Source organism: Pangasianodon hypophthalmus, chromosome 18 (assembly GCF_027358585.1).
Source record: "Pangasianodon hypophthalmus isolate fPanHyp1 chromosome 18, fPanHyp1.pri, whole genome shotgun sequence".
Lineage (NCBI taxonomy): Eukaryota > Metazoa > Chordata > Actinopteri > Siluriformes > Pangasiidae > Pangasianodon > Pangasianodon hypophthalmus.
The window spans coordinates 11,269,731-11,295,582 of NC_069727.1; the positions used below are offsets into that span (position 1 = coordinate 11,269,731).

At 39.4% G+C, this 25,852-nt stretch overlaps 1 protein-coding gene across 2 annotated transcripts in view; it reads right to left on the minus strand.

Moving 5' to 3' along the window:
* The window catches only part of scyl2 (SCY1 like pseudokinase 2), a 27,427-nt gene continuing 1,575 nt past the window's right edge, over positions 1 to 25,852 (minus strand). Inside the window, exons 1-18 of one of the 2 annotated variants that reach the window (XM_026923050.3) lie at positions 25,447 to 25,642; positions 20,332 to 20,527; positions 17,392 to 17,549; positions 16,228 to 16,372; positions 13,961 to 14,110; positions 13,418 to 13,639; positions 12,747 to 12,863; positions 12,382 to 12,507; positions 11,753 to 11,929; positions 9,416 to 9,538; positions 9,182 to 9,295; positions 8,915 to 9,047; positions 8,524 to 8,642; positions 8,261 to 8,361; positions 5,934 to 6,009; positions 5,739 to 5,828; positions 3,765 to 3,890; positions 1 to 3,552 (exon numbers count right to left, since the gene is read on the minus strand). In XM_026923050.3, coding sequence (XP_026778851.1) covers positions 2,932 to 3,552; positions 3,765 to 3,890; positions 5,739 to 5,828; positions 5,934 to 6,009; positions 8,261 to 8,361; positions 8,524 to 8,642; positions 8,915 to 9,047; positions 9,182 to 9,295; positions 9,416 to 9,538; positions 11,753 to 11,929; positions 12,382 to 12,507; positions 12,747 to 12,863; positions 13,418 to 13,639; positions 13,961 to 14,110; positions 16,228 to 16,372; positions 17,392 to 17,549; positions 20,332 to 20,508 — 2,775 coding nt within the window. In that variant the 5' untranslated portion in view covers positions 20,509 to 20,527; positions 25,447 to 25,642 and the 3' untranslated portion in view covers positions 1 to 2,931. Of the gene's footprint in view, positions 3,553 to 3,764; positions 3,891 to 5,738; positions 5,829 to 5,933; positions 6,010 to 8,260; positions 8,362 to 8,523; positions 8,643 to 8,914; positions 9,048 to 9,181; positions 9,296 to 9,415; positions 9,539 to 11,752; positions 11,930 to 12,381; positions 12,508 to 12,746; positions 12,864 to 13,417; positions 13,640 to 13,960; positions 14,111 to 16,227; positions 16,373 to 17,391; positions 17,550 to 20,331; positions 20,528 to 25,446; positions 25,643 to 25,852 lie in introns of those variants that run through there. The other variant, XM_053241824.1, reaches the window with a different exon arrangement.

Consider the following 25,852-nt stretch of genomic DNA (forward strand, 5'->3'; position numbering starts at 1 on the left):
TTGTTTGAAGATCTTTATTTAAACTTTCTGGTTATTCTTCAAATCTATTTTCTGTCCAAAACTATACACTGCAATTAAGAATCTACACAATCAAATCTGTTTGACAAAATGACTGAAAAGCTTCAAAGAGAACATCAGCGTGTGTATTTTGAGAAATATTTACAGATTTTCATCAAATTGTCAACTTCAGACAGTACAATCTCGTAACACGATACAAAGATCACAAAAGTGCCACACTGTACACATATTACATTAGTATAATATAAAGATAGAAGAATAGGCTTTGTTTCTGTTTTTAATCTTTGATTCAGAGGTCAAATTACTTATTGGCAACTGAAACCAGATCATGACAGAGCAATGGACAGTTCAAAAGGAAATGGATGAAATACAAATATTTTCTATGATTCTGTTCAAGTTCATGGACTTACTTTCAGCCTATATCTAAAATAACTGGAAACGTGACTTTAAGGACATGTGGGTGTATTATATAGATTCGATACTGTCCATATATGAAAATCGTATGTGATAAAACACGCATTGACTTCAAGCCAATTTTACAAAACCCTTACAAGACCTATTATTGCACACCTCTCTTCATAAGGCTTCTTTCTTTTGTACATTTATACTCAGAGGTCCCCTTTATGAAAGTGATCCCAAGACAATATATTAAAAAAAAAAAAAAAAAAAAAACCTCTTAACCAATGTCAAATAAATCTCAGTTTACTATACACTTCATTCAAATGATATGTAAATATAATACACAGTCATGATATCTATTTGGTCATGATAAAGAATAAAAGGTTAGGTTGGTCTATGTGTGATTTTAAAAAGAATTTTTAAGCATTTGAATCCGCTCAGTGTCAATGCTACCATCACGTGGGCTCCAGTGAAAACAATCAGTAACGAGAAACGCAAACACTAAACAGAAATTACTCACACAAACAGCAGCAGCTGGACAAACACAAAGCCAGACACAAACCAAACCTACACTGACACCACATTACAATGAAGTCTCGCAGCTTTCTAAGTGGTCAGATTCCAATTTATACCCATAGAGAAATCTTTCCTGATCTCTAGGTCCAAGAATTTCTCCAAGTACTCAACCTGCTTCCATATGCTTCTGTCACCATCAGCAAGAATTTGCTCCATTACACTCCATCCCAACCCAGCACACTGTTAGTTCATCATAACTCCAGCATACATGTAAAAATACAAACATTCAGATCCTCACACTTATCATCCTTTGTCAGGACCACATTTACACAGCATGGTATAAACAGTTCATCCGCACCAGTGTGGTCATTTCCTGAAATACTACGATTCAAATCTGAACAGCTGGTCTGGACGTACATCGCTAGCGCAAACCAGATTTGTGATTTATTTACTCCTCCACCAACACTTGCGGGAAAAGTGAGGTGAGATGTGACGCACTGATCCTACACTGAATATTGATACCATTCTGATGCTAACCTGAAACTGTGGATTTGTATCAGAATGAACCCAATCATTCACTTATGATATATATCATATATATATGCCATGAAAGCACATGACTTCAAGCAACAATTTTCCCTATTTGTACGCAATGTCGAAGCATTATTCCACCTTACAAACAGCCTCCTCTACAACTGGGAAATGTCAATATCAAATCAGTGTTTTGCGTATGTATCACTGCATTATGTATCAAGCTCAGTTATCAATACTGTATTGAAAATGGGGACAAAAAACTAGAATTTCCTTGATGCATTGATTAATATTTGTCAGGATGCAACAGCATCCATATTAAAAAGAAATAAAACAATATCGAATCAAATGCATCGGTCACAATTTGATTTTAAATGTTAAAAATCTAATGATTTGTGATTTATTAAGTGATGCCTATCGGTAATAGAAATACGAGGGAGGGCCACGGGAGAAAATGTTTAATGCATTAGAATCCATTTTGATCCACAATCCACTTCTTAATCAAATTGCTGTTTAGAGCACTGAATTTCACTGAACTGTTCTTACACAAAAATGACTTTTAAATCTAATTGAAAACCAACGGATCGTCAATTCAGTCAACTCGCCTGAAATTCAGTTGAATGTTTGGGCATCAAATGCTGCTGAACTCAGCGCAGTGAGTGTTAAGATAAGATAAAAAGCATGGAACAATAAAATGGTGCAAAATTGAACTAATGTATGACCCTGAACCTCGCAATAAAGGGTCACGAAGTAAATTAATATTCTATTTTAGCAGAAACTACACCAGATATTTGCTTCGCATTTTTCTTTGTCAGGACAGAGCTAAATTTAGATCAGAAGTCCTGGTGTGGTGTTACTTTATAAAGGAACATACTGGTAACATTCGCTAGCTAGCGACTGTGAGCAACAACGTGGAAGTCTGTTGTGAAAGCTACAAAATAATCAGCAGGCCATCTATTACTTTTAAGGAAGAAGAGACCATAGCCCACTCATGTTTTCCATTTGCTCGCTCTTCCAAAAGTCTACCAAGAAGTTGGTGTGAAGTTAGTAAAAAGCAAATTCCTGCACCATTTCCTATTCAAGTAAACTGGCTTCTTCACCAGGTGAAGCACAGAAGCACCACCATTGCTTTATCCATGCCTTCTCCTCATTTCGGGAAAATTCAGCCTTCATGTGTATGTGTACGTGTGTACGTGTGTGTGTGTGTGTGTGTGTGTGTGTGAGATTAGAGATCAAACCAAAGGAACACTTATGCCTAGCGGGCAGTATTCGGATGGGGATAACAGTAAAACATGTGCAACTTGTAAGACTAGTGTGACATGTGACCCTGCATGGTTAAGGCTGGTGGTCTTCCTCTGATTGACTGCAAGGTCCAGCACAATAAACAAAACAAAACAAAACAATGGTCTGTCTTGATTCATCTCCTTTAACCTTCCTCTCACTAAGCAGATGGAAACAAGAAGCGTTTTAACCGAAGAGGTCTTTCAGATCGTTATTGACCGACATGCTCTGTTTTACGCCTGTATTCATGGTGGGGGGAGCAGCAGCAGGCTGAGAGAAGTTCTGGGGGCTGAAGAAAGGGTTAGCCTGCATTCCGAACCCTCCCTGCACCCCCATCGGTACTGCTTGCATGGGTGCAGTCTGAGAGGACTGGCCTGTACCAAACTGGTTGATCCAGGGGGAGGGTGTGATGCCTGCAGCTGGTTTGGAGACCATTTGGTTGAGGCTGACTTTGGGCTTGCTAGCTGAGAACAGAGAGTCCAGGGAGGACATGTCAGGCGGCTTGCTGGACTGATTCTGATTCTGTGAGAGGGCACTGAAATTCGGTGTACTGTTGGTGCCGGCCATGCCTCCGTAGAGGCCGGGCGCAGCAGGCCTCATGCCCATGCCTCCTGTTTGGAAACCCATGGGAGAGTTGAACCCATTGCTGATGGGGGCCATGGTGCCCATGCCAGCCACAGTGGGTGTAGAGGAGAAGCCAGATGAGAGTGCACCAGTCTGCATGGGTGCTGTGCGAGAGCCAGAGCTCAGAGAGAGGCTGTTCAGCGAGGTCATGTTGTTCAGGAGACTGCTGGTCAGGTCTTTTGCCTGGGAAAGAAAAAAAAAAGCACTGGATTGATATGTGAGCTGAGGTTTCCCAGCAAAATAACCTTTGTAGTCAGAGGGTTTCATATTATGTTTGTTTATAAAGCAAACCTCCTTTTCCCAGAGTAATCAAAGATGACAACATAACCAGAACATTCCTGAAAAAAGGGTTAAAATTGTTTAAGCAAAAACATCCTCTGAATAATTTGTTTAACCTGTGTCGTTGTGGATGTTGTAGCAGTTTTAATGCTCTGTGGGGCCAGAGGCTGCTGGTTCCTCAGTTTGGCTGCTTGCTCCTGCTCCTTAGCCAAGCGCTGCTTCTCCTCCAGAGTCAGAGACACCTAAAACACAAAAAAGTAAAGAATAAAACATGACCCTAGAAAAATGATCAACGACAGCGTGGTGTGATGCGGCCTGACGTGATGCGGCCCGACGTGAAGCGGCATGGAATGTTGCGGAACGTCTGCGAAACAAGTTCCTGTTACCACGTACATTATAGCTATAAACAGTCATTCCCTCACCAGGCTCTTTTTATCACTCTCAAAGTTAATAAGACAAAAACTGCAGCTTGTTATGTCACACAAAAACCAGAAAGCACAAAGTCCTCTGTCCTGAAACCCTTCCTGTGGTGGAAGAAAGTGACATCCAGTTCTCTTTCCATAGATGTTAAACACCTCCTTATAGAAAACAACACATTATGTATATATATATATGCATGTTTTAAATACATTTAAAATTCATTTTTAGTCTTAGATTATGTGGCACATCCACTATACAATTCCCTGTGAATAACCAGTTAGTATTAGAATGTATTTAATTTGCCTTACATCCTGCACTACTGTCAGAGCTGCTGTTATAGAACATCAAGCAACATCTTTGGACCAATCAGCTTCAGGAATTCAGAGCTGTGGTATAAAGGTGTTTAAAAGCTGAAACAATTGCAAAATGCTAAAACCAGAATTAAACATGGACCAGTACTATATATTTTTAGATTATTTTCAGTTTTACATTATTTTTATTACTTAGTTTTATTTAGTTAAATGCAGATTTGTTTGCTACTATTAGCTTTTATTCATATATTAATTTATCTTCACTAACTGATGTATCCTGGCCATGGCAACAGTTGAAACATTGCACACCTGCACTTTACAAATCAGTCACTTTATATTTATGGAACTCGTTTTGCTGCCAACATTGCTGCTACTCTACTCAAACGTTTACACTTACAGCCCATGTTCTGTGTACTTATTGTCCTATGTCTTTATTGATGTGTATTTACTGTCCTGCACTCGTCTCACACTGTTGTGTATTTGCACTTTATGTAGTCTTGCGTACTGCATGGTCCTGGAGAAACAACATTTCGTTCCAGTGTATACAAGATATATAAAGAAATGGCAATAAAAACCCACTTGACTTGACCTGACTTGATCTGGGGTCTATTCCTTTAACACCCCGTGCCAGGCAGGAATACACTCTGGATAGGGACTAGTGATTATTTTGCTTTAGTTTTCATATAGTTTTAGTAATATTAGAGCTGTGGACAAAATAAAGAGAGAAATTCTGTGTCAGATAAATAAAATGCAGAGCACGTTGTGTAATGATTAAAATGGGTAAAACATGGCCAAGGTGTCCTCCGTAATGATGTCCTTTAATGACCTTTAAGAAAGAACTCGCTGTTAACACTCAGAATCTGAAACATAGTATCTTTATGGTCTATGCAACACATTTCTGATAAACTTCATAGCATTTACTGCACGGTGTGAAACACTGCCATCTAGGCTACTTGGGCTACTATACTTCTAAAATCATTACCATTTCATTTCTTGATGCTTAAAATTATAGTGAATTTGACCTCCGTTTTGGTAAAGTAACTCACTGCTTTTTGTTTTATATCTCAGTCAGGATTGGAAGCAATATTTCTAGTTTTTGTTAAGAATAATAACCTTGCTATAGGCACATTCTGTGATGTATTGGTATATACAATAAGTATACAGTATAGTAACTGGAAAATAGATTTAGATCATAAAGGGGTTTTTTGCTCAAGGAGTTAACTGTAGTATGAGTTCATTTGAGAATGTTCTCACAATATTTACCACATAGAACTGCCCACACATTATTAATCAGCGGTGAACACACACTGTCTAATCAGTATCTGTTTCAGTGCAGTGTCTGTAGTGTGGTGGACTCACTCTCGAGGGCTGGGAGGGGGCAGTGGAGGAGCCGTTCTCTTTGCCGTTCACTCCTGCGCTTACTGAACTCCCACCAAAGATGTCATCAATCTGAGAGAAACACAGAAAGGTCATTTCCTTACAGCGTGACAGGGCAATAATTCAGCTGCAACTAAGAATAACTACGCAACTAAGAACAACTATAACAGCACTCACATCTCGAACTTGACTGGGTGGACTGGGGTTGCTCTTTGTCTCTTCTGATGGATTTATTTGGTTGAGGTTAAGGCTCCTATAAATAACATAATTACAATATTATACAATAAAACAAGATATAATATTATTATAAATTGCTAGAGTATGTGTTTCTGTAAATAAGTGCAAATTCCTGACTGAGAGAAATTGTGCTCTTCCCGACTGAGACATGAGTCAGCATGGTGTCTACATACAAGTTTCTCTCTCTCTCTCTCTCTCTCCTTCCCTCCCTCTCATATCTGCCAGCTCTAAAAACAGGAAGCGGTGAGCAAAATGCTGACTTGGGCCTGATGGATGCCAAGAAGGACCTAAATATTTCTTCATGACGCACATCTTGTAATAGAGCCAGAAATTCAATAATGTATTCTCTTTGCACTGATACTGTCTACTTGACATGTATCTGTAAGGTCATATTTTAAGGCCCTATAATGTCAAACCCATAATTCTTCAGTTTTTTTCAGGCCACAATTATGCACAGAGTTGCACAAAGAAGTAACAAAGATGAGATCTATTTTCAGTACTACAACACGGTAAACAGTTTCATTTTATAACTTTCAACACTTGCATGTTGTTTATAAAAATATCAACAATGATCAGACATTGTATTCTTCCTGCTGGCATGTGCTAATTTGTCTCGGATGGGCAAGATGCACAAAGTGGCAAAAGTGACAGGAGCATGGCTACAAGGCTAATTGTTATTTCATCCCTCACCTTGTGGAAAAAATGACAAACTCAAGGAATGAGATTCAGGCAGCAAACACACATAACAAGAAGACCAGTATGCAAAAAAAAGGTATAAATCCGTCCACTGCAAAAGAGTCAACATGAGCAACGTAGCTAAGCGTCCCTCAAACATCCAAACATCTAATTGGATTAGACTCTTCTAGCCTGGACACCTTCTGTATTTATGAACTTGTTTTATCAAGGGTTGAATGATTTTTATTTCGGGGATATGGCCTACTCATTGTGCTGAGTAGTGACTTATGAAGCGTGTGACACTTTAACTGCTTTGCGAGCACCATCACAAATTAATTTCTTTTTTCTATTTTTATCTAGCCTATCTTTAAAAGTGTTGATGTTAAACCAAAGGTAGATGCCAAACATGCAAAACAAGATGCAAATCAGATTAAGAACACATTATGAATTGACTTTGTTTAAGGGTACGTGGTGTGAATATTCTCTCTCCTCTCCCTGCACCTTCACTCGCCGCTTTGGGTGCACTATTTTTAGCCTCAAACCACTGCAGAGTCGTACAGTATGCGGCTATAACTGTTATAAACTAATTTTATTTCTGCAGGTCTTTCAGGTGGAACTTGGGACATTTTTTATGCTGGTCTCCTTATTGGTTGGTGTTACGCTGCTCCAACATGTAACTATTTTTTAAGTTACTTATTTGTTGTAGAGATTTTCATTCATAAAAAGAGGAAATCATTATTTTACAGCTAATGATCAATATGTAGTTATTTATTTGCCAACTGATTGCCAAAGTCTCATTTCGGAATCAAGAATCACAACACTATGCAAGAAATTAGTCAATATTTTGCTATCATAACATCCCTGCTCACTCAAGTGCTGACCTTCATGCCCCTCTAAACTTATATTTTAACCTAAAAGCCTACAAACAGAAAATTCGTCAATAGTTTAGCTATACAGCAACTTTTTAGAAGGTTAGTTTTAAATGATTCCATTCGAGATTACTACTTCTAGTTTTTTTCACTCTTCTAATAAAGACACTCTTACCAGCTGTGGTGCTCCTGTCAACAGTTAAAAAAAAAGGTTTTGTAGTAGAAAACTAATCTATATAGAAGCTCTGTCTCTATATAGCAATGGACCAGGTAGTAGGACAAACTATTTATATTTCCAAGAACTATTAATTATAAATATCTGAGAGTTATATGTGAAAGGAAACTCTCCACAATGATATACTAGTAAACAATATCGCTGGCTTCAAAGTGCTATATGTTATAATGTTATAAACACAAGGTCAACATTGGGTCCTTTAAAATGTGTCAAACATTTGTAACAAGGTGACAGCGCATTACGCAAACGTCCATGAGCAAGACTGTAGCAGAGAGCTCTATTTCACTTCCACGAATCATTGTGAGACAAGAACCAGCATCCTTCCTGCGCTCACGCTGTCGCAGTTGCTCAACCGGAAAGTTATCTATCAAGCAGCTTCTGTCTTAAAATGAAAAATGTCTCTATAAAAGCCAACAGAAAACTGACTTTGTGCTTTTGTGAAGGTTTTGTAGTTGGCATTTTTAAGATCAGAGAGAGGGAGCTGGCACCTTTGCTGCTCCTGCATGCTGTGGAGCTGCTCCAGCTTGGTCTTGTGCTCTGCCTCCATCCGACTCAGCATATCTCTGATCACGGCCATGAAAGAGTTAAACTGAAACACACAGTGAACTGAATGAATCAAAGTTGAAATTGTGTGTGCTTGTGTGTGTATGTGTGTGTATTGTCATATCCTACACTAACCAATATGTATTTTCCACAATCTCAGCCAGCCTACGCAGTTTATTTATGTGTAAAGTATTTATGTGGGTGTTACCTGGTTGAGATTAAGGTTGTTGTCGATACTAAGGGAGACCAGATGAGGCAGACTTTTTCCTGCAAGGTGCTCTTTTGGGATGCCTAGCTTCTTATGGGTAAATGTGCACTTATAGATGCCTGTAGTTAAAAAACAAGACAAATCAAACAAGAATTAGTTCTCACAACTTGCAAACAGATACACACATCTATAAAGCATTCCTGAAACAAAAAACTTGGGTCAAATTTTCAGTGCAACTGTGGGACACCTAATTATTTTCTGTTGTTTGGTCCTCATTAGTATTTGCCCTCAAACCAGCTATTAGTCACCGAGTGGAAATATCCACGTCAGGATATTTAATAAATGATTCTCACTGCCTATGACTCATAACCATTATGATAAAACCAATTACCCAGAATGCCCATGAGTACAGCAGGCTCACGGGAGGGTATCTGCTGTAAGAATGGCAGGATCTCGTCGATGACAAACCACTTATCTAGATACTCCAGAATCTTCCCAAGACACACCAAGGAGTTCACCCTCACCTAGCGACAGAAGATGAGACCGTCATTAACAAGAAAGCAAAAAGGGGGAAAAAATACATGTTCCGCATAAAGCAAAACTTTGTATCCTGCTAAATGACGTCAATATGCGTGCAGTGCTTCGCAGCAGAACTCACAGCCAGAGAGGAAGTCTGTAAACAAGCCGATCTGATACGAGGAATAAGCGCGTTCTTCATGGATGGATAGTCAATCAGGTTGGCAAAGGTGGGGATAATATTCAGGCACAACTCCTGCGAACAAATTCATTTAAAGCATGGGTTTTGAACATAATGTTTTAAGCACGCATAATACCGTGATTATTTAAAGAATGTTTTTTCAGAGAGCATGTACACTGCTCACTGCATGGCTACCTGGATTTGAGTAGAGGGAGCTTCTAGTGCTCTGTAAACCATAGGGAGCACACTGTTTTTGATGTCCTCGGAGGGCGTCTTGGTCAGAAGCAGGTCCATCTTTTGTAAGAATATTAGCAGAATCTGAGCACATGAAAAGAGAGCAAGAGAACAGCGGAATAAGAAAGACATATTTCTTAAACACAATCCACACCAAAAGGAGTGTCAGGCTAGATTTATACCACAGCACTGCTGAATTCTCAAATCTGATTGCTGAAAAGGTGTTGATTCATTTTCTATAACAGAACGGCTCTGATAGTAGTGCCGGCTGCAAGCCAAATCACAGGTCAATATTAATGCGCTCATTCTGATATCGTGTCGTTTCTATAGTAACAGCTAATTCACAGGGACTTGTATGGGCGTGGGTTTTAAAAATGTGTTGTTATTTAAGAAAGAAAAATGTATAATCGTTGATATGGCGAAGCATTCTGTAAGGAGATGTTTATTTAATATTTGTGGATGGAGCCTCCAGTGTCAGCGCTGTGTAACGGTTTTCCAACAAAGGAAAGTCAACATGATAAGCTGCTTTTTTTTTTTGCCTTATTAATTTCAAAAGAGAGAAAAAAGAGGCTGCTGAAGTAATCCTATAGCGGCCATAAAATGAAATGAAACTATAAATGGTTTAAAAAAAAAAAAAAAGTATGCCTTGTCATTCATCAATCAACGAATAACGGCAATCAAATGCAAACTGCTGTGGTACAAAAGGAATAAAACACTTCAGGACAGGCTGTTATAGGAAAATACTCCACTTCAGGGAGGTAACAGGGCATTCAACCACCCTGTTATTGATATTCCTGTAACCACACCCCCAATCATGTTTTATTCCTTATGGAAGAGATAACTCACAATTCAGATGAGGCAAAGCACACCATGATACAAAATGGAATGTTGGCCAATTCGTTATTTTTCATACCAGGACACTTTACCAGGTATCATCTTGCTTAAGAAACAGAAACTTTGTATGTTTGTAAACTTTGTATATCACAACTGAATTAAGTGAGCAAACTTACTAAAAACATTTCACAGTGGAGCCTATGAGTCATTCTTTTCTATATAATTATGTATTAATTAAACTGCAACATGTTTTTTTGTGTTTTTTTTTTAGTGGTAATTGCAAAGCATAACTGGTTATTTTCTACCACTTTCCAGACGTGATTTGGCTCTACGTTAGAGGTGTCTCAATATAAGAAAATAACGAAAACCTGCCAGCCAATATGAAATGAGGCTTTCATTGACCATGGCATAAAGTAAGAATATCTAACTAACATGTCACCTAATGTTAGAACGGAGTGCTACAACATATTCGTCAAAATGCTAACTTCTATAAAAAAAAAACTGAGTGATGGATAACTTATATGATAAATAATGTTGTAATTACTGGACACTATTGGACAAAACACCGGATGATGCAACCAACACAACACAACTGAATGACCGGTTGCAAAGACCACTCACCATGTTGCTGGCCTGAGAGCATGAAGGAAGGAAAGGAAAATAAGAAAAGAGGTTCAGGAGAAAAAGTGAGGACACTTATCCATTGAGGGAAGAACAGGCCAGCTGTGAGGATGTGAAGTGTGTGTGTGTGTGTGTGTGTGCGCATGTGTATGCCAATAAACACCAAAGGATCCATCACTAATCACTATTGTGGAACCATGAAATTAATTGAACATAGTGACACATGTGGGACTCATCCATCTCGTGTGTGTGTGTGTGTGTGTGTGTATAAACTCACTCACGGTTGCTAATCTATTTCAAAGGCCCAGGGAACCCTCTGAAATCAATGTTGCTCTAATGGACAAAATATGTAGTGCTAAGTTTGTATAATAGATGTTTTCCCCCTATTTAATTCTTGTAAAGTAAAGTGGGAGATCTTACTATTGGTTAAAGTTTTGTGTAAGCTTCTTTTGATGTTGCAGGTCCCTCCCACAAAACTGAGACAGAGAGCTGGGACAAGCAGCATTTATTAGAATTTACACACTGTCCTGAAGGTTCTCAGATACGAGTCGGATTCAGTTGGTTTGTGAGCAGTGTTTTAACAGATTTCTTTTTTGTTCTTTCATTAAAACTTTGACGGATGTTCAATGGAACAGTGGAGGTTGGTATCATAGAATGACTTTTAATATTTTAGGGAAAAATGTGTTAATTGATATTTCTGTTAAATAACAGAATCACTAAATGCACCTCAGTTAGCAACAAGGTACTTTTTCTCTGGCCCTGTCCCACATGCAGCGCTGTAAGCCCTGTGGTTGTTCATTGAAGTGATATGTGTGTGTGTGTTTTCTTGGATACAGCATGTACCTGAATGGGTTCTTGCTGTTTGAACACTGGGGTGAGGTCTGGTAGGATCAGACGCACATACTCTTCTTTGGTGCACTCTTCTGCTATGAGCAGCACGTTGGGCAACACAAACGGTACCATGTCTGGATTCACAAACTCAGAGGTGAGGGCTGGAAGGATCCGGTACACTATCACTCTCTGTAGAAGAGAAGAACAATATTCAAACACAAACTGCTACAGAGAGCACTCACATAAATACCCAGTCATGGCAAAAACATATGTATGGCACATGCACAGGTCACATGGCTCAAATATAGCCCTTTGCACATTTAACCCGTGTACACTGTATACGGTGCTCACGGCTTAAGGGACACCTGTCTTAAAACATCACTGCCAAATAAATCTTTCAATCAGGCCAGTGTGCAAAATTAAAATTACACTCAAGTCCTGATTGATCAGGGCTAAATATATTTTTCAAGAATTTAGTTGTTATTACTAAGCACCAAGACAAATTCCTTGTACATGTAAACCCGCCATACTTGGCAATAAAGGTGATTCTTATTGTGATTCATGTACTCATACAGACAGACAGGGATATTCAAGAGCAGGTGAGAGAGAAATATCAAGAGACAGTGATCACTATTCCTTGCCTTGGGCAGCTTGGGAAGGATTTTAGGAAGTCCTTTGTAGAACTGTGACTTCTGTAAATTGTCTCTCTGGAACAACGAGTCGAAATACTGTAGCGTCACGGCGCCCACATCGTCAAAGAACGGGATCTAAAAAAAGGGAGAGAAAAGAAAGCACACAAAGACAGCTTATATCTGGCTTGTGGTGATGTGACATAATTCTTGGTTAAATTAAGCAACGGGTGTGTCTGATTTCAGCTGTAATGTGAATTTTCCTTTGCAAAATACACCTGGTTCTACTCATGAGCTTTATCAAGCTGCTAATGAGCTGAATTAGATGCGCCGCAGCAGAACAAATGGGTTTGACAGCTCGGAGAATAGGATCTCACCTTCGTCATCTGGTCTGCATCTGGTCTGACGTTGGCTGTGACGCTCAGCAGCATCTTCACATGCTCCCGCACTTCCTCTGGGATCTTACTCAGCACTCCTGGACTCAGACGACTCAACTGAACAAGAGAGCTTGGCTCCAGTTAAAAATGATTTAGCCATTTACATGTGAGGCTCTACATATATCCAAAAGCTATTTACTCGCACTAGAAATTAGATGTCTCCCAGTACCAGTTTTTTATTAAACAACAGAGAACAAATTATGGAACCAGGCTGAGCCTAGGAGGAATTACAAAGCAGGCACAGAATGCACTCTGGGAGACAAATACGCCTGCATAAACACCTGTGACACTAAACCATTCTGACCTATTTTCCCTCTGGCACTGTCTTTAGCTATTTGACATCCTTTTGTTCAATTTTTCTAGATAACAGTGAGTCATATAATGTCAGAAACCCAAACAAACTGTGAGATCCTGAACAACTCAACTCGGTCTGGATGAGTGTGATGATTTAGCCATATAGCTTGCACAATGCTACGTGGAAGCTTCCCTTAAAGTGCAACACTAAAGACTTCAGACCTCAGATATGAAGCATCTTGACTGATTGAATATATTTGTGGAAAGGGGAAAATCACGCCTCGTTTTACACCAAACATTTTAGAGTGTAGTCTCACCTGGTCTAGTTGCCTGCTGAAACTCTTGAAAATATCCTGCTTATTGACCTGGAACACTGGCTTCCCCTCGTTGAAGACTGCATGCATGATCACGCCCAGGGAGTACATGTCAGAGACGGAGTCACAGCTGACAGACAGGATGTACTCTGGAGCCAAGTATTCCGGATTAGGCAGGCAGAGAGGGGGCAGATTGGGATCCCACTCTTTACATACATATTTGGGCTATGACACAAAGGCAAACACACATACACAGACTAAAAGTTTTTAAAATATATATTTTTTCCATTTGAAGACAGAAGATCCACATTCAACACCATTACATTATATCCTACGTAGCGAGACGGGTTAAAGATGGCGGGTAGCAACAATTAAACTGCATAAATAAATAAAAACAAACCTGAAACGTTAAAGTCTGTGATAAAATGGTATTTCTGTGACCTTTTTAATGGATTTTAAATTCATTTGACAGCCCCACCACACAATTATATAACCACTCAGGTTGTTACTTCTAGCTCCACAGATATAATAGGCAGTGTTTCTGACCTCTGCATCTGACGGGTTGCTGGAAGAAATGCTGAAATCGAAGCCCATGATTTTCCAAGCTCCACTCTTATTCAGGATGATGTTCTCTGGACACAGGTTACCGTGCACCATCTTCACCCCACTGTGCAGGAAGGACAGGCCCTCAGATATCTGGATAGAGGAGACACAGGACACCGAGGAGTTTTTGTCAACCATATTCAGCAAGGGATCAGTCAGGCAAACCAAACCAAAGAGAAAGCATGCATACAAATTGCAATATGTACGCAACAACTTGTGCAATGGCTGTTTGTTGCAGAAAAGGACACAAAGCATTTATATACCAAAAGGTTAACTGGATGTCAATAAGACAAAGGTGGCAACATTTTAATCCATTTTATCACCTGCATTATGCGGATAAAAAAAACAGTTATACACTAGATCAACGGTTCTCAAAGTGGGGTTTGTGAAGCATAATCGGGGGTCCAATAATTTTTTAATTTAGTTACAGTGGTGTAAATCACAATCCAAATTTATTACACTTATAATTGCATTCTAATAGTTATTAGCCTGTTTCACTGGTCACATGAATTAAATGAGGTTTACTTCAAAACTTAATCCAAAATAAAGTGGGCATACAAATAAACTTAAACTTAATGTTTTCAGTCAGTGAAAAGTGCAGAAATAGAAATGTCTATGGCTCTAATGAATAGATAAAATATAATTTTACACATTTAGGTAATTTTCATTAATTACAACTGCACTGAGCAGCTGCGTGGAATTTAGTTTACAGATAAAGAGGTCCCTGAGAACCCCTACGCCTTTTTTTTCCCCAAACATAAAATGTAACTGCTCAAAATAAGTTTTCTTATTACATTACATGAGTAATGTGTGTTATATCTATAACGAAATCTGCCAATACCGAGGTTTTTGTTTTTTTTTAGCATCAATAATGGTGCAAAAGCATTTACTTGAAACAGACTTCTTTCCAGGGTCCTCAGCAGGAGGAACCACCTACAACCCTAATCACAACACCTGCTGAGACGTGGAAGAGTACCATCTCCAGATCGGTGGAAATGCAGTTATGTAGATTTACTCAGTACATGTGCACTGAGATACTAACCCAGTGTGGTATCTATTCAGACGCCCCTGTGAAAGTAGCTGTGCCAACACCTTCTTGAACAGAAGGAGTGTTTTCACACTTGAGGTCTGCACCCAGTACTGATTCTGGGATCATGGTTTCTATATCGGTGCATGTTTGTTTTCACACAGACGATTACTTACAAGCCCCAGTTTTATACGTCTTATGTGCTGTGCATGAAATCATTAAATAACACACAATATGTGCACTATTTTACTGCTCCTATTCATGCATTATTAATTTAATTTGTGTTTTTACTCAACAAAGATTAACAATTCAAATGAAGACTATCTGTAAAAGCTTTGTCTCCGCTCCACACACCCAGAAGGCATTCTGTATCAGACCAAAATGTCTGTCCTGCCATTGTGAATGATTGGATTGACTCCTGTAATTCATGTTATTCAACGGCAATGCACACGATGCAGATCACACCAGAGTTCACTTGACTGGGACAACAGATCAGCATTTTAGATTGTTCCCAGGACCACACAGAGTTTGGTAATGTACTGAATTTTTGGCACAAATGGTCTCATGTTCAAAAAAAAGCATCAGTCTAAAAACTATCCAAGAGTGCATTAGGTAAGATTAGTATTTTTATTCCCCAAGAGTAGGTCTCTAATGGTTAGGTGGATTAGACAGTTGATCGATTCCTGCCCATGTTCACTAAGCTCCATCCCCAGGATCTCTGGTGGAGCACAGAGTAGAGTAGTCTATATATTGACTGACAAAAAGCGCATCCAAACACAAACAAGCATTCCAGACCCGAAATCAGTTTTCCACAATGTCCACTGCTTAACTCATTGTTTTTTTATTTATCATGTTCTAAATATCTTCTGGGTTATTTTGTAAGTAAGAAATAAAAAATATAGACTATTACACATTTACATTCACATGGTAGTAGTAGCTTAGTGGTTAAGACATTGGATTTCTGCTCGGAAGGTTGCGAGTTCAAATCCCTGTGCCACCAAGCTGCCACTGCTGGGCCTCACCCTCAACTGCTCGGTTGTATTAATGAGATAAATGTAAGCTGCTCTGGATAAGGGCATCTGCCAAATGCCGTAAATGTGAGAAAGAAATAAAAATATTGACTATTGCACCTTTAAAGAATGAATAAGAGAATATGGGGATTTCACCGGCACTGCTGTCTCACCTGTAGTAAGCCATACTTTGTCTCCACGTCGAAGAGTTTGTGCTCTTTGATGTCTGTGGGAACAGGACTAGGCAGATTGTCCCACTGGCCCAGCACATTAGCCAAGCTAGCAAACACAGGCTCTGTGCAGAAGGCCAGACAGTCCCTGAAAACAAGAAAAAAAGAGAGAGAAAGAGAGAAAAAGAAATAAAGTGAAAGAGATTTAAGTACAATTGACAGTAACACCTGGTGGACTCACCCATTCATCCTATAAATTTGTGAAATTTCAAAATCTCAGAATCACTGACACTCGACAACATTAATCGCTTGTGAGCAGTTGTTTGGTGGTATATGCACTAGACATATTTTTGACATGGAGAGATTCACAAATCCTGCTTTCTCACAAAGATACAAGCAAGCTCTGTCCATCATGTGACTTTGTGACTATTTTGCACGGAAACAAGAAAAAAGAGAAAATCCAAGGAAATGTGGAGGAAACATTGGTTGGAATGATGCAAGCAGTGAGGATTGTCTGTTCTGCAAAGGGAACCTGCCAAATAATTTCTTATAGAAGCATTATTATTGTGCTTACATCTTGCCCTTGCCCTCTCACACAAACAGGTGGATGACAGATCTGGGTTCAGAAATCTGCTGCGCTTGAAAGGACATGAACTTTTTTTTCTTCTTGGGCTCTCACTGGCTGTTCCTCAGTGCTGTACTTGCAACTAGTCTCAGAGAAGTTCCCACTTTGTGATTCATGGCTGAGAATATAATATGAGCCCCAAAATCAATTGTCAAACTGAAAAATTGGGGCTAAAATAATGTACTGTGCACTAGAATTAAGCAGACATGGTTTGTACAGGGTGAATATGAGGAGGTGAACGTCATTGTTCCCTATTCTCTCTTTCATACATGTATTATTCATAGTCCCTTCCCCAAAGCAGAGCCGTGCCTTTTGATGAAGCGCCACACAGAAGAGCAGCTATTTCAGCCAATGTTCAGCAAATGCTTTACATGTTTCCCTTCTTTTCTTTCACTTCACTAGTCTATCATAGTCTCTGCTCTGCCACTAAAATATATAACAAGCTATTTCAGAATAGAGCTGAACTATAAATGGGTATGTTGTAAATCCTGTCTGTACAGAGTGTGTTTCAGTGTGTGTGTGTGTGTGTGTGTGTGTCTCACCTTGACTCCTCTAAAGGATGCTGAACTGTGAGAAGGCGTGGGTGTCGTAAGCGTGTTAACTGCTGAACTCCTCGTTTGAGCGAATCGATGATCTGGTCCTTCTCAAACTTCTGATATCTGTCAATAATCTTCTTATCAAATACAAAGACTGCTACTTCCTGTAATAACAACACAAGAGTTCATGAAATCGAGTTCTTTTCCATGTTTCTGACTCTTTTTATCAACACAATAGTAAAGTTTTCATTGTTTAGCCCCTCCAACACACAGTTGGAGCCAAATGACTTCCAATTCACTACATTTGCTCACTACATAGGGTCCAGCACAATTTCATCGTAGGCCAAAAACATTATGTCCATTTAGACTATTTTTATTTCATTTAAAAATTATGTTACACAATTAAATAAGATACACCATAATTTATCTGAACTCAAATCTTTTCTTGAAAAAAAATACAAAGGCTGTTATCTAAAACTCTGCACATGTGTTTCAATAGACTCCTGCTGGGCCACTAAACAGGCATGTGGGATCTTAAAACATTCAAATGTGTTTTAAATGTGACCTTCTGATTTTGATTAGCCTATGTAAATGTTATGAAAATTATAATAACAACTTAATGGTGAATTTCATTCTAACAGCCCTAATTTGTAAAGCTGTGCGACTGTCTGTGAAGGCAGGGTTAAAAAAAAAAAAGACAAATATAAATATTCCACATTTATCCTGAAAACAATGTGGTATACTGCAACAGCACACCATGAATCGGCACAGACGCGTTCTCACTGCTAAATTTTATGAACTGATATTTTCCAATCACTATAATAATTATCACTATTATTAGCCCAAAAAACGAAAAATCTGCAATGTCATTAGCAGTTGTGTCACTTGAATGCAGTACTTCCGCTGCTGCAAGTGTAAGCAACAAAACCAAACCAACACTGCAGCTGAATCTGTGAAAGTTTCAGACATTCTTAAAAACAAGTGTCCAACAAAATTACAAAGAAAGAATATTCGATAAAATGAAATAGGCCTCAATGATTTCTAACTGTATTATGTACGCTGTGTACGCAAACAAGGTGCTGGAGCTGAGTTAGGAAACCGGCTTTCACACCTATTACTGCATTTAAAAAATACTTTTGGTTCATTTGTTATTCACGTTTTGCTTATGTAATTAAATGCATCAAAAAGAAAAAATATTATTCTTCAGCCAGAAATGCAGCAAGGGAAACATGTAAACAAACCTTTGTCAAATACGTATAGAAATCACCCAAGCATGGAGAACATGGAGTTGGCGCTCAATAAATGATTAAATGATTACATTAATAACTAGTTGTAAATATTTTGTGCATCACATCCAGCTATTAGTTTCCTGAACACATTTCAGCACTTCAGCTCTATGCTTTGACTCAGTTTATGCCTCACGGCGTGTTCAGCAGCTCGTGTTTACAAACAGGGGATTCAGGGACGAATCGCTTTCTCACTTCAACTGAACTGCACTAGAGTTCGAGTGGAACCGGACTGAGACCACCTCACTCAGGCGATTGTTTCGGTCCACGCCAGAGTGTGATTGGTTTGCTCTAACTGCAGTGAGGGGGGAAAACACACCACACACCAGGGTTTGATTCAATCAGACCTATAAGAACACGCCCACTTTCCTACCTGTTTAAAACCTGAATCATTACACAATCATTACGATCATGTACAAGAGAATAGATCAATGTTTTATTGCTTTGAGCTACTTATTTAAGTGTGTAGATTCAGCATTTGCAGTGTAACTATTATTCGGTTTCCTGCAGTAGTCAGTAGGTGTGAGGAAGAAACGATCATTCATCATTCTAAATCAGTCTTCCCACAATTATTTTCAAAACCTGCAACTCTGTGTTCACTAGCGAGATACAAGTCACTTGTGTCGCTTGCAGCTTGTCTCTTGTGGACATGTAGAGAATACGTGTATAGCCGTGTATATATATGTATGTGTGTGTGTGTGTGTGTGTGTGTGTGTGTGTGTGTGTGTGTGTGTGTGTATAGACGTTTATAGCCTTCAGCAAATGATATACTACAGCATACAATTAAATTTAGTTTAAAATCTATTTAAACTTAATATTGTAATAAAGTGAACAACTGAAATTGGTTGTTTGCTTTGTTAGCAGATCAGTAGAGCAAGCTAACTGTACAAGCTACATACACTCAGGCACCACCGTGTATACATAGATACACGAACTAAATAATGCGCTAATCAGTGTGAAAACTGGCTGCTGGAGTTACAGATTTTGTGCCAGGTTTGTGCCAACTGTAATTAACTGTACTAGCTACAAACACTCTCCAGAGGCACCAATGATCTCTGCTACTTCCGTCCAAGCTCTTCTGTTTTTCATAATGTCTCTATACACATTCAATAAGAATTTGTAAATGACAGGATAAGATGTTATATGTTGTTATAAAGGAACTAATTGCAGATAGGAATTAAAGTTGTGAATGGGGAAGTAAAAAAAAAAAAAAGTTGTACCACGTATGTGCCCATATGATCGGTCTGTGCAATTATTCGAGCCAACTGTTTGGATTTATCGCTTTACAGCATCAGACCTAAATTGCAGAGAGTTTTGAAAATCTCAACTCATGTTACTTGTTGCCCTGTCGCTATCTGCTGGCACTGATATCACGGCTCTGTGTCACACGGACGGTCGCCTGTCGCACACTCCTGTGAGTTTATTGACGATCAGTTTATTGATGGAACATCAAACTAATGGCACCCTTACACCCCCAGCCCCCTGATATCAACAATTCTTGGTTCTAGACCAGAAGAAGACTTGCTAGATAAGTACCGGCACTTTTGTGGTTAAAAAAATAAATAAATAAATAAAAATCACAGAATGGTTGAGTGTCAGGCACCAGGGACTGGTCACTGAGATTTAACTTTGTTGTCATGTGTCCATTTGAATTGCTCACCTGCTTGGTAGACTTCTTTGTGCCATTGTAGATTCTCCAGCTCATCCCCGGTCCTCCGCTGGCAATGTGGCGGCCGACTTCAAACTCCCGCGTCACAGGGTTTCCCATCACAGCACTGGTGACGTCAGCCGTCACCTTGGTAACAGTGCTCTTTAACTTATTGAGCATGGACTCCATGGTTTACTTGGCTGTCAACCTACAAAGATCAGAGCAAAAGTCCATCACAGGGCACCAGATGCGCGCACACACACACACACACACACACACACACACACACACATTTGCCAACGCATCCGTGTTTGCCAACTGACCCGAAAACTGACATAAAAAAATGTGTAGTAAGAGGGACAAGGTTAATTACTGGTGTACTCTGTGTTGAGCAGCAGTGCCTGGGCACAGAGTCATCCTGAGGTGCTAAGCAACACAGTGCTATGTGTTATTCTCACACACACTTCTCTTCACAGCCAAATATCTCACTCTCACTCACTTCTAGTCTCTTTCACACTAGCTCACATACCCATCTGCTTTTTCTCCCTCGCCTTTCTCTTCGCGAGTGAGAAATAAAGGCCTTATAAATCACTGAACTGTTTAAACACAGCCTTTTACATCAGTGCAGAGAGACCTTTGAGAATGAAAAGGTGGAGAAGACGACAGGTTCAGAGAGCAGAAAGAGTTCTCAAGCTGACAGCTCAGTGAGCAGAGTGTTTGGGAACAAACTGATGAAAATGGAAGAATCAGGCAGTATGTTACAGAGAACAGAGAGAACATTAGAGAAGAAGAAGAAGATCTCCTCGTCTTCCTGTACATCATCACCGCTACTGCAACCACATCTGATGAGGTTAAAGATACACTTCAGATTTATTTTAGATCAGTTCATAATTTCCGCCTTACATCCAATGTAGGCCTTCAAACAAGGCAGTCAAGGGTCTGAGTCTTTAGTTTTGCACTGGAAATCTAATGCAGCTACCAAACAATTCTAAATGTTTGTTTCAAATGACATTAAGATACAAAAATCTCTCACCTAGTGGTGGATTAACAATCAAATTGAATAAGTAATTCATTTATTAAAGAATATGTCATACTTTTTATTCACTTATATTTACACTTAATGCTGCAGAACATCCATGAAACAAGTTACTTCATATTATCATCTACATTACAGCACAGAACATCTCAGATTTTCGGAAAAACAACCCCAAATGGACATTATGAATTTTCTGCGACCCTAAGCCTTTGCCACTGTACATTTTTTTAAATTCAAGATTTATAATATAGGACTACTGAACATTTTATTATGTTAGTAAAATATGCATGTGTAACATAAGCAACAAAAAAACCAAAGGATTATTCCTTGCACTGACGTACCGGTCTAGTGCCAAGTGTTGTGTTGTTGTAAGAATATAATCCACACCAGGAGAGGAACAGGAGCCTGGTTTATACTCGATGCATGATTTTGAGTGTGCGTGTGCAGAAACAGCGGTAGTGTGAGTGACACTGTACACACGCTCGCTGTGTATCTTATGTACATCCAGAAGATTTAAAAGTGATGTTCATGAAATGGCAGATCAGATCCAAAACATCCCTGTCTGTCAGTTTCCAAGTCGAACTGTAAAATGTTTTGCAATTTCATGCACAGAGATGTTAAAACACCACACTGAAGAGCTCTGGCTCGCTTAAAACTTTGTGCCACTGTCGTGATCGTTGTCATGAGCTGCGTCTCAAATCAAAAACTCAGATCTTGCTTTCAAAAGTATTTACTAATCTAGAAAATCCAGAAGTACGCAAAACAGAGCTTTTGGTAGGTTTAAAGGCTACATGAGAGGTTTTTAAAATTCAAACACTAACTGCAATAGGAAACCTGGTTGGTGTTAGTATTCAACAGTGGTTTAGAATAGTACATAAGTATGCTATCTGAGACACAATGCTATTTTATTTAGCAGTAGATAGACTGGGAAATTTGTCAAATTTTATTGCTGAACTACATCAGTGCAGCATGTCAGGATAGTGAAAAAGCTTGAAATAACACAACATGTCCATCCATCCATTCATTCTCTGTAGTGCTTATCCTACACAGGGAGCCTGGAGCCTACCCCAGGGGCCTCGCGACACAAGGCAGGGGACACCCCGGACTGGGTGCAAACCCATCGCAGGGCACAATCGCACACTACGGACAATCTGGAAATGCCAATCAGCCTACAACTGGGAGAGGAAACCAGAGTACCCAGAGAAAAACCCTCAAGCACAGGGAGAACATGCAAACTCTGTGCACACAGGGCAGAGGCAGGATTCGAACCCCCAACCCCAGACACGCGAGGCAACAGTGCTAACAAACAAAAAAAAAAAAAAAGAGGTGACGCAGGTTTCTCTCAAAGCCCTATCTGTAAATCAACCGAGCCCACATGAGGTTGCAACCCATAGTTTGGAAACCCCTGTTATAGAAACATGTCTCTTATTTTCTCTCTCTTGAAGAAAATAAGACAAAACAAATGCAGCCTGTCATGTTACCAAGGCACTTTAAATATTAATAAACAACTTACATAAACTTCCAACAACAATTACACTTGTTTTTTGGTTTTTTTTTTTTATTTTGCTCATATGGGTGTCAGTCATACAAATCCCTGTGTAATATGTTAATATAGAAACAATAAAATATTAAAATGAGCACCTGGGATTTGTATTACAGCCGGCACTACTGTCTGAGCTGCTGTTATAGAAAAGTTTAAAAAAAAAAAAAAAAAAAAAGTTACAACACTCAGTTACATTGTGAAGTTGTGTTCATGTTTATAGATTACAGCAAGTCACACTATGTCCTAAACCTCACTGACTCTGTGACATTACTGAAGAACTGAGGTTTGGGGCATGAATTTACAGAAAGGTTTTTGTTCCCTATATTTGCTTTGAAGCTCCAGAAATAAAGAAGCAAATATCAGACATCGACGTCTCGTCTAAAGGACTCGTTCGAGTTAAGTTACAAGATTTCATTCCAGTACAATTTGATGAGCTGTCTGAAAAGCAATAATTTCAAAGTATTTGTCTGAACACACATCTCTCTCAGTAACAACAGCCTGTTTGAATCCCCCTTAGGGTGAAAATAAGTAAACCTGGCAACACACACTGTCAAGCACACTGTTATTAGTGTTATTGAGTTTCACACCAAGTTGTATCCAAGTTGACATGTCAATCTGTGGTAATGTGAGTAGTTTACATGCATACTTTTTTTTCTATCCAAATCAGCCAGTCAGATCTCTTCTGAAGCAAAACATTAGCTGGAGTTAATCCGGCTCGACATCTGAAAAACCACAAACAAGGGCTCAGAAATTAGCCTGTAATACACTGACGACTGTCTCTTAACTTCAGAGCAAACTCTGAAGATCAGTATCTGTGTCTCACTCAGTGTTTCCCTAGCTTTCTCACAGTGAGCACAAGGCTGGCGGCCTGGTGAAGGGAATAAAACATTACGGTAGGATTGTGTAGCAGATCTGCAGACTATCAAATGGCTGCTGTCACCTCATTAAACTGCACCAATCGTTTAGAAGCTGACAGACAAGATACAGGAAAAAGCTGTGTGAGAAAAGCAAAGCTAACGTCTGGTGGCAAATTTAGTTTCTTTAGTTTTATGGATCAGAGTGATCTGCAATCCTCATGTTACCACTACAAATCCTAACGAATGCCTTTACAGTGTTCCTGTTACATATCCTAATTTACCTACGATCTTCATGTTACATTTATGAAGCTGTGGTTAAACTGCTAAAGCACTGATTATAACTCAAACATTTTAGTGGAAACCTTTTTTAACTGAGGAAGCAGAGGTGAAACAGAAATAACCTACAGTTAACTTACAGTTTTTTCACATCACATGTTCACCTATTACCCCTCCCCGACCCCCATCCCCAAACAAGTGCCTCCTCAGAGACACGTGAAGCCAACCATCTAACCACGTTTCATTGAACTGCTGCTCATGTTGTGTCTCAGTGCACAGTAACACACGTTCAGAGGAAAGCGCTATCTACCCACTTCCACATACATGAGCTCACAGACACCCATGATTGGATAGTGTCACTGTGATTTACAGGAGAGAGAGTATGCCCCTCCCTCCCTGAGAGAACAGCTAGTTCAAACTCCTGATATGCAGAGGATAGGGTGAACGTTTTTCCATTGTTCGTTCCGTCAGCCCATCACAGGGCACCATGCACACACATTCATACCTATGAGCAATTTTTCTTAGCCAATCCACCTACTGGAATGTTTTTGGGAGGTGGGAGGAAACCTGAACGAGAACCCAAAGGAAACCCACACAGACACGGGGAGAACATGCACAGAGACACCACACAGACAATAACCCGAGTTTAGGATTGATCCAGGGACCCTGGAGCTGTGAGGCAGCAACACAGGTCCAGAAATCTTATCAGGTCCAAACAGTACTTTTGAAATGAACTGAACCGAAGAGCGGAGCCCCGCCCCCTCAACATTCCAGCCATCTGATTGGTTTACGCCCCTCAGGGCATTACAACAGTGTGATGTAATCACGTGGTTCGGCTGCGTCACAGGTGAGTCATGCATTAGGAGTGACATTTCTGACGTGTAGATGAAGTAAGAGTGTTGTACTGGTGAAGCTCGACTCTATTATAATCACTGTTTCACACAATTACCTTTTCACTCTCTTATTTTACAAATAATTACTTCTCATAGGAACATCTGAACTCCATACTGGGCCTCGAAATACAGTCCAGTACTCTCAAACTGGAGAATAAATCATTGTAAAAACTAAATAAAGAAAGAAATAAACAGTTGTAGCATGTTAGCTAACGTTAAGGGTGAGAGACACCTGGGAGGGTTGATGCTGTTTTCCACCTGCTGTAAAATGTTCACTCATTAGCTAAACCAGTGTGAACATGAAGTTCAAAAGCAGACTAAAGACATTTTAAACATTATTATTATTAGCGCACCGTGTTATTCGTGAACCAGGTTCATCATCAACCTGTGCTAGTTAGCTTAGCTTAGCCGACACTGTATCGATGCGGAAAAAGCTAAGCTAACTAAGCTAGCTCGTCAGACAAGAAGCCACACCGATGAAGTGGACTATTTTGAACAGGTTAGTCAGTAAATCCTGCTTACCCTTTATCCGTTATCAGGTGACAGCGAAATGATTTCCGCTTTCGATGAATTAATAGATATATTAATTAATTAGTAGAAATATCAACTGCGCCCGAAAAAGCAGCCTTGCTCAGTTACATCAAAACAAGCCGTGAACAGTCATTCTGTGAAGCTGGAAACACTCAGGCTGTGTCCCAAATGGCTTCTTAACTCACTGCCCTGCGGAGGGTATGAACCGATATAACTAATAGCTTTTACACCCTACCTAGGGCACTAGACAGGCAATAGGCTGCTATTAGAGATTCGCCCACTAAGAAGAGGTCACACTTCATTTCCACATTTGAATTTAGAATAACTGTTAGGACAACAAAAGTCTTACATTAAACATACAGCAATAACTACAATAATAATAATAATTATTATAATA